The sequence below is a fragment of the Haliotis rufescens genome, unplaced genomic scaffold (genome assembly GCF_023055435.1).
Source record: "Haliotis rufescens isolate VD_foot unplaced genomic scaffold, xgHalRufe1.0.p SCAF_25, whole genome shotgun sequence".
Taxonomy (NCBI): Eukaryota; Metazoa; Mollusca; class Gastropoda; order Lepetellida; family Haliotidae; genus Haliotis; species Haliotis rufescens.
Genome location: NW_025963946.1, coordinates 4,629,063 through 4,638,776, shown reverse-complemented (window position 1 = coordinate 4,638,776; position 9,714 = coordinate 4,629,063). Strand labels below are relative to the sequence as shown.

General features: G+C 41.4%; 1 protein-coding gene across 1 annotated transcript; it reads left to right on the top strand.

The window, feature by feature from the left end:
- The first annotated feature begins 3,761 nt into the window (after nt 1-3,761).
- Nucleotides 3,762-9,395, top strand: LOC125383604 (probable glycosyltransferase STELLO1). Its single transcript, XM_048402189.1, has 4 exons — nt 3,762-3,799; nt 5,599-5,748; nt 7,160-7,992; nt 9,367-9,395. The coding sequence occupies exons 1-4, from the start codon at nt 3,762-3,764 to the stop codon at nt 9,393-9,395; spliced, it is 1,050 nt and encodes a 349-aa protein (XP_048258146.1).
- Nucleotides 9,396-9,714: the final 319 nt, after the last annotated feature.

Genomic DNA, 9,714 nt, shown 5'->3' with positions numbered 1-9,714 from the left:
TATTCCTTTATTAAAGATTCACAAAGTTTTGAAGAGTATTTATTACTCACAGACAAATTTTAAACCTTTCAAAACCTTTTCTTTATTTTAGAACAAGCAAACGCAAATTACCAATTGAAAGGGTTGTCGATCAGCATTCATGGAATTCCCGACGTCAATATAATATTGCGATCTATATGCTCAAGCAGTTTACATGGTAATACTTCTCTCGGACTTATGACAAGGCACCGAAAGCAGCACGGCAGCATCGTAAGCCCCATGCGGTGTGCACCCCTAAAGAACACTAATCAAGACTTGCAAATCTTTCGTTCGACACCGCACGTCACCATTATGACGTTATATCACTCATTGTGACGCAAAAGATATGACGTCACAGTTGTATATAGGAAAAGCGCCAAATGACAAGCTCTCTGTTGTCCTCAAAACTTGAAATACATTCTCTTGGAAGAATTCTTTCGTGTTTTCTGCACGAAATGGATTGCCACACATCCTTTGAATATTGCTGTTTCCACATTTTGTAGCCTGTAATTGTACATATAATTATTTTAATTTGACAACATATAATGACTGTAAAAAAGCACTATTCTAAAAATATTAGCTTCAGCGGTGAGGCGGTAGTCAAATCGGCTGTTAATATCAGAGGGAGTATATTGTGATTTGATACCTCTGGTTGGCAATTCAAAATCGAGTATTTCCCAAATTCACGGTAGAATATTAATGTAGTGGTTTGAGCATACTTAAGGGTGTGGATTTGGCCAATCATTATTTACAGGCTTACATTTAAATCTTTCAGGGCATGGGAGGCCAAGTCAACTAAGGCGCCGCAAGTGCTGTGCAAAGTCGCGTCCCTTGGGTACGCCAGATGGTGGGTCCGAATCCTGGTTCGCCCGATTATGTTACTAGGATTGTCAGCACCATACCCGTGCTCGTGAGTTTCACCAAAGTGGTAAACGTCTGAGACCTGCAACATTTCGGGCTTTCCTCCCACATTAATCTGACACGTCGTGATAGAACTGGAATATCGTTCAAAGCAGCATTAATCCTAACACAATCATTTAAACCTTACAAGGGAGGTATATCAGCTGTTCCCAGTAGGCTTAAACGACCAGATGTTACACTTATTGCTATAGCTAACTTCTGACTGAGTATAAAACCATTTTAACAGTTGACGGCGGACGTAGAAAAGTCAAGATGCAGTCACATTTTCGTCATGCGTTCATGATTCTATGCATTGGGTGCATGTGTGTGGTGTCCGTGTACCTTCGATGGTCCACTGTCTTACCATGGAACAGAACAGAAACAGGGGATCGACAACATACTATAAGGTCAGTTTTATAATCTTTTGTCGTCTCAAATGCTACTTCATGTATCATCGCCCTTGTGGTCTACTACACGTGGGAGAAAAGGATGTTTTTTTCAGTTTTGCTGGTGATACTGATTATATGATACGCGGAAACCTCATTTGATACGGCTGACATTAACTGATTTTGTTCACATGATTATATGGTCACATGAACCAATGCTTTTCTAAAATACTTTCTTACTTTTTGTTAGTTTTCTTTTCGACTTTTTGTTCTTCGTGAGTCCTCCGAAACTGTCGTCCGTTGGTCTAGCGAACACCAACACCAAGTAGAAAAGGAGGCAGTGTTCGAAATTACGTGGAGTTGGGAGCCTGTGATCATTGAAGTATTCCCAAGTGGTTGAGCGGTTACCGTATTCTGTTACCCGTTCATCGTTTAATATCCTCTTTGTATAAAGTCTGTAATTGCCGATATAGGTTGTACAAAGTAACATAAGTGATAGTGTAAACAGATACAGTGCTGGATTTTAATGTGAATAATTCATTCATTCAGTCAAGCTTTGAAAACATGAATTAAAAGTATATCTTAGTAAATTACCACTTTGCTTTGAAATTCCTCGACGTTGGCTTTATTGTAATATCCTTCAATTTGTGATGAACCATCAATTCATTTTTTAAATGTGTTACATAAAGTTACATATTTTGGCTTTCTGCACTTAAGGATAAGAAACTTTGCTGACAAAGGGTATCAAATCAAAAGTTTCATCAGACTGAAAAGTAAAAGAACACCCAAACAAAACTAGATTGCAATCAAGTGTAAATCACCTTCACGCGAGAAAATGGTTTTAATCAACATTATAAGTTCACGCTAAAATGATTCACTTTCTCTACACTCTCAGAAACGATGGACTGTAGATTCATTCAGGTTCTGCTTGCAGAATGTTCAAAGATTGCTTTCACACAAATAAAAAAAGGGGTTCACAAGGTAAAGTTTTATGAAAGAACTGGAACTGCCAACGTCTTAATTTAAGATCAGGGATTGTTTAGAATGGTTTTATACAATATTCGGCTCAGTTAGATTCAGTGAGGGAGTGACAGAGTATGCTTTTACGCTGCTTTTAGCCATATTCCTGCATGTTCCCATGTTGGGAATCGAACCCGGGTCTTCAGCGTTACGAGCGAACGCTTTAACCACTAGGCTACCCGACCGCCCCTTATATTCAGTAACGCACTGGCTTGAAGTGAAACATTTGCAATATGATTCGACCATGTCAATGGCTACTCCAATATATACTGAACCGCAAAAGAAACGTCGTCCCAAGTAACATTGCATGAAAAGTTGTCATTTAAATATCTGTGTAATTTTTGGCAAAGTTTCTAAAATTTACCTTGTCCTGAAAAATGAAATTTGATGATAAAAAGACAAAGCAGATGACAATAAAACCGATCGCAGAAACGCATCACGGCAACGGCCATGGTAACCCGATGCACGTTATGAGTTCCGTGCAAATTGAAATGTACATGCGTTCCTCCATTTCTTGCCCTATAAAAATCCGACAAGATCGTATAATATTCACTCGTTATTGAATTGCTACCACATGCAAATATTGACAAGAAATCAGCGATCTATAGCCCTTGGATGATTGGAAGCTGGACAAACCGCCCGCCAAGTAGCCAATGCGTTTCAAGTCCACGTAAGGACCACCAACGGTACCAGACCTCCAACACTACAGATGAGCAACCACGTAGTGGAGACTAAGGGTCACCACCCGACAGCATCTTCAGTATCGCTTTGTTACTGCTGAGGAAACTGCTCGACAGACCATGGGGACACACCAGCGACACATTAGTGCGGACACCGTGCGTCGACGATTGACGAGCAGACACCTCCACTGTCACAGGCCACACAGAGGGCCCACTCTGTCACCACGTCATCGCCGGGACCGTCTTCAGTGGGCAACACAGCACCAGCATTGGCGCCACCAGCAGTGGGGAAGAGTCCTCTTCTCAGACGAGAGCCAACAACAACAAAGAGAGAGAGAGAGAGAGAGAGAGAGAGACAGAGAGACAGAGAGAGAGAGAGAGAGAGAGAGTCTGGCGACGCCGTGGGGAACGTTATTCGGATGACTGAGAGAAACTCATGGGGTGGTCCGAGCATCATGGTGTGGGTTGATTGGTCTTGCACAGAGGGTCGGCCCTGTGGTCTTCCAGGCCATCGGTCCAGGGAGAAGCAATGGTGTCACAGCAGCTCGGTACATTGATCAAGTCTGACCACACGCCATACCTCATTTGGCACGTCGCCGCAACCACGAGTTTCAGCATCATAACGCCCGTGCCCACACTGCGAGAGCAACAAGAGACTTCGTCCAACAGAATGGCATCAGAACCATGCAGTGGCCTGCCCTCAGTCCAGAAGTAAATCCCATTGAGCACCTGTGGAACGAGATTCAAAGACGGCTGAATGACGTCCGTTGAACTGCATCAGGAGTTCCTCAGAGTGTGGGCTCAAGTGTCTATGGCCTTCATCAGGAACAAGAACCATTTATTAGTTTAGATAGGGCGAAAACTGCCCAAGCTATGGGGTTGATTTCAATTCATTCCATCAATTATAGGAGGATATATGTTTATAGACTGGTTGGAACATAGGCTATTGCCCATTTTAAACAACCTCAGTGTCATAGTCATGGATAACGCCAGTTAACACAACGTCCGGGAACTAGATACAGTCGCGCCAACCATGAGTAGTCTGAAGATGACCATACAGGAATATATGACATTGTCGTCTTCAGAACATCTGAAACGAAAGTTCATGGAGAAAATTCGGCTGAATAAGAAACCAGGAAAGTACAAGACATGTCTGCTGGCGGCACAACACGGTCACGTTGTTTTACGTACGCCAGTCAGACATTGTGAGCTCAAACCTGTTGAGCCTATCTTGGCTAACTGTACAGGGTGGCAAGACATAACACAACATTCAAACTAACACATGTCAAAGGGAGAATCAACGCAGTCTTTGCTAGCTATCAGTCTTGTTGAACCAGTTATGCCTTTGGGTGATAGTACAGATTCATCTACGTCATCAGCGGAGATAGATACTACATTAAGAAATCATCCATAGAAAAACAAATACTTCTTGATTCCAAAACTGCAACCTTCCAGTGCTCATCCCTTTACATAGCGTTTAACTATTCCATCATTTATCCAAGCAAATATAATCCAGTATATATCCTTAATTGCTACCCCATCAACGCTCATGTAAATTAAGTACAATAACAGCAATATTTTGAGACCCCTCACCCGCTTGAAGCGCCCGTAAAATCACAAATATCTGACAAGTCGGAGCAACAAATCTTCACGTTGTTCTCAGGCAAGTCACCATTCTCAGAATAGTGAACATTCCATCTCTCAACTATCTGATAAACAATTGACAATTATAAGGCGAATGTCAATCAAAGTTAAAGGAAGTTTCCAACAGGAGGAGAAATTGGCAGTTGAAACCCTTTCTCAGTAAGATGGAGAAGCCCTCCCGGCTTTAAAGGAGAGAGGGAGGATTCACACATAATTGAATACACAGAGAAAGATCAGAAGAGCTGACATTGAACTGAGTGAACGTAAGTTCGAACAGAGAATGATAACTAATCTGGAAGCCTATCAACCTCCATCAACAAGTTTCCCATTGCGGAATTCATCAGTTGTATGTTGTACGTTCAACAACCTGTAAACGTCAGCATGAACAACCTGGAATTACGACATCCGCTCCACAGACAAGTGAGTGAGTGAGTGAGTGAGTTAGGTTTAACGCCGCTTTGAACAGTATTCCAGTCATATCACGGCGTGTCAGCTTAATGTGGGAAGAAAGCCCGAAGTGATGCAGGTCTCAGACGTTTACCACTTCGTCGAAACCCACGAGCACGGGTATGGTGCTGACAAACCTAGAAACATAATCAGGGCGAACCGGGATTCAAACCCACAATCATAGGTTTCTGGCATGCCCATAGGACGCAACTCTGCACAGCGAATCGCGGCGCCTTAAACGACTGGGCCACCCGTGCCCCCTCCACAGACAAGTGAACCAAGTGTGACCTCTACAGTGTCTACACACACGCCTGCGTTTAGTCTGCTCAACCCACACGCATGTTGTTGATTGTCTGCTGGTTTCACACTAAGTTCTTTAACGTACAGATTTCTGGATTTACATATTGTTTCAATTTGAGAATCGAAACCTAAAAATACTGACATATAATTTTATCGACACGATACTTATAGAATACAAGACACAAGTTCATTGTTTTTTCCAGTGTGACAAACAAGTTCAGCACCGTTCGGTCAAATCAGTGGATAGTTGTGACAACGATCTCCTACCCAACTCCAGACATCAAGTTCCTGGCAGAGATTCCTGGCTGGAAAGTTGTTGTTGTCGGGGACACCAAGACTCCAAGGGACTGGAGGTAACCATCACTACAATCTAAGAGGGAATATAGGATTCCAGTCTTGCAATAACGTGTTCATACACCTGAGGTTTATACACATATATAATTTCACTGTTACTGTCAGCGATTTATCAATATTACCAACAAGGGTGGACGGATTGTGTGTTATGACTTTCCTATATTTTCACATTTGCATGTTAGCGATTCTCAGTGCTGATTGGACAACTGACGCCACAGTGCTTCATTCTTACATGACATTAAGTCATCTGAACAATAGGCTGCCTTTAGTGAAGTGTCATTTTCTGTCAATATGTAATATATAGACTAACCGTCTCAAAACACGGAATTACGCACATATGTCCCGTGTAAGTGATTGTTGTACGTCCCTCCCCTAAGACCCGGGATTAACATCTTTTATTCACACGTTACAGATAATCCGTAATTCTTCGAAGCTTGTTTTTCAGTCTCTAATTATATATTATTTCACTTAATGTATGCAGCTCAGTGACTGCTGCCCACTTCCTTTTGATCGCAGCGGTCTGGTCTTGAAATATATTGTCATTCATCCAGGATCGGACAATATGTTTGCATGGAACTCACCAAAGCTTTTACTCACTACGAACCTTCAGGCTCGAAGTAGAATTTATGACAGCATGTGTTTTTTTTCATGAATTAACAGCAATGGGTCATATTGAGCGAGTTCACATACGCTGGGCTTAACTGGCTGTATTTCCCATTTGTCACATTTGTTATTTTATCAGCAAAAATGATATTTTATTGTATTTAACAAGGCTTTAATGATTGATTCCAACAATATATTTCTTGTTTATACAAACATGCTTATATTAGAACTAATTCTTCAGTAAACATTCTGTTGTATCAAGGAAGGCCGAGTTGAGTTGATTTCAACTTCGTTATTCTTACTATGCGACGTTTCGATACAGATGCATGGTGAAGTAGACGGGGTCACGGCTCTCACAGTCGTCTTAAGTGTGCAGGACGCATTTCACTGTGCAGGGTTGCGTCCCTTAGGCACGCCAGAGACCTGTGCTTGTTGCTCAAGGTCCTGGTTCGCCCTGATTATGTTCCTCGGTTGTCATCACCATATCCGTGGTCGCGGGTTTCACCAAAGTGGAAGCGTCTGAGACCTACATCAGTACAGCCTTCCCTACCACATTAAGCTGTGATATATCTGCAATATTGTTCAAAGGGGTGTTCAACCAAAGTCCCTCATTCACTGCTGAAGAAGGATAAAAAAACTACATTGGAGAAACTTGACTAAAATTACTGGATAACTGAAGTCATGCTTTAATCTGGCACCATGTCTTTATGAACTATATTTTGATGAAGTTTCGTAGATCGATACATGTTTCAAAAAGCAAGGAATCAGTCACATATTGGTATTTATGTTAACCATTCCTCTTTTCAGGTACCCAAATTGTATTTTTCTGAGCTTAGACGATCAGTATGGACTTGGTTTTGAGACGACCTCTCATCTTCCAGAGCGGAGCTATGCCAGAAAAACAGTTGGATATCTGTTTGCAATAGCCCATGGCGCACAAATCATTTATGAAACTGATGATGACAACCGCCCACTCGATTTACTGAAACAGTTCATTCTTGAGCCAACAATGTGGGGTCTTTTGTATAAAGGAGAAAAGCTCTTCAATCCTTATCGCCATTTTGGACAGCCAACATTGTGGCCAAGAGGTTATCCACTTGGTTCCGTAGGAGAAAATATCACACTGGAGTATGAGCTGAATCACTGGAAAACCCCGTCCACTCAGCAGGGTGTTGTGAATGGTGATCCGGATATGGATGCCATTTTCAGACTGACCCGAAAACAAACCCATTCTCAATTGAATGTGACCTTTGATGACCGAGCTCCACCAGCAATCATTCCAGCTGGGGTGTTCTCACCCTTTAATTCTCAGAATACCCTTTTCCTGTATGATGCACTATGGGCACTACTGATTCCAACTACAACAACGTTCCGAGTGTGTGACATCTGGAGAGGCTACTGGGCTCAGAGACTCCTGTGGGAGATGGGAGGAAATGTAGGATTCTTCCCACCAAATGCTTTCCAGAAGAGGAATTCCCACTCCTACCTCAGTGATGCAAATGACGAAAAGGATCTCTATTTTCAAACAGAACGCCTTGTGACCTTCTTGTCCAAGTGGAGATGTGGAGCAGAGAAGTCATTTTTTGACTGTGTGAAACAACTCTCCAAAGATATGTGTGAGAACAAGTTTTGGAATGAAGGTGACGTGATCCTGACTTCAATGTGGATAAGAGACCTCAATACCATTGGCTATGAGGAACCTAAAAGAGTTCCACTTGGGTCTATACCTGACAAAACCCTTCCGATTTTAAATAAAAGGATTCAACACCAAACCAGGAACACAAGCGAAATGTCCAAAGTTGTTTTCTGGGCAGCAGAGCAAACACCTCCTTTGACATATTCCCCAGAAATTCAAAAGACAGACGTTTTGTCTCGATTAACCAAATCGGCATCTTATTGCAAGAATTACCCATATAATGGTTCAATATTTGACAGTTCAATGACCATCCACACCTTCTCCAACATTCTACTGATTGTTGTCTTTAACTCCCCCTACTACCAGAACCTAGATCTCCTGGAGACTATTTATAGCATTCATTTTCCAAATATCTTATATTGTGGTCCGAGGAAAGACCGTTTTGATGCATACGCAAAGCACCTTACAAAACATGTCTCCTTTGTTGAAGTTGATGTTGGTAAAGGTTGGTTTTCCCAGAACTGTCTGACACAAGCAATGAAAATTAATTATAATGTAGATGGGTATCTCTACATCGGCGATGATACGTTGGTCAATGTTTGGAATCTGCATAACCTTCCATTTGATAAACTTTGGCTCGTTGATGCAACAGTACTGCAACAGTCCAAGAAGACGAAGTGGCATTGGTTCAACATGCCAAGTGTAGGCCTGAAAATGTATCAAGCTGCCCTGAACGCATCGAAAGTCTTAGACAAACGTCGGTTTGACAGTTTTCTTCAGATGTTAGCAAGGAATACTAAAAAGGTTGATGGAGTCTTGTGCGCACCTTCGGACATTGCATATGTTCCAAGAAAAATTAAAAATGACGTGATATATTTCATGGAACATTTTTCCAAATTCAACCTGTTTGTTGAGATAACAATTCCTACTGTTTTTGCTGGAATTGAAAAGTGGGAAAATGTCCATAAGATGCCAGGAATGTATTTATGGTATGATGGGAAAAGAAGTCATGTCGAAAAATATTTCAACAAGAATGATATATTCCTCCATCCAATTAAACTATCAACTGTACTGAAGAAAGGTAACACAAGACAGTTTTTTTGTGGGACGTATCTACCTTTGACAATGAGAATGTCTCAAAAGGAATGAACAATACATTGCATCCATACCCTTGTAAGGACAATGCCCAAACCTGGTGATATCTACCATGTGATTTACAATATGAACATACACATACCCGCCCGGACATTGACTGCTGGTGTGAGTGATCAACAAACTGTGAAATCAATGTAATGGAATCTTAAAATATCATCTTGCGGTCTGGCCATACCAATGGAACGTGTGTTACAGACTTAAAGCTGAATGTGTTCCATGCCAGGCCTAGCATACACCGTCTTTGGTGCATGACACCTTGACTTCATGTTGGATATATGATGAAGCCATGTTACATTTAAACTCGTGATATTCCCCAACAATTATGATGGGTAGGATATGTAATTTTAATTGAAGATACTCAAAGACAGATAAGTGGTTATAAAAGCTGAAAACTGTAAATCAACACTGTTTCTACACACATGGGTATGGTTTAAAAACAATATTACAAGGCAGTAGTTCAGTCAGCAATTCTACAAGCTATTCTACAATCAGTTCACGATTTCACTGTCAAAAGCAAAAGATTTGAGTAGCTTAATTTTATGCAAATAGTAATGGAAAACTGCAATATTTT

What these genes read in the sequence shown, in the direction of transcription:
- LOC125383604 (XM_048402189.1), top strand. Translation starts at nt 3,762, where the DNA reads ATGACGTCCGTTGAACTGCATCAGGAGTTCCTCAGAGT. An exon ending in AAGACTCCAAGGGACTGGAG is followed by an intron (nt 5,749 to 7,159) that starts GTAACCATCACT and finishes TCCTCTTTTCAG; the next exon opens with GTACCCAAATTGTATTTTTC. An exon ending in GAACAAGTTTTGGAATGAAG is followed by an intron (nt 7,993 to 9,366) that starts GTGACGTGATCC and finishes GTTCCATGCCAG; the next exon opens with GCCTAGCATACACCGTCTTT.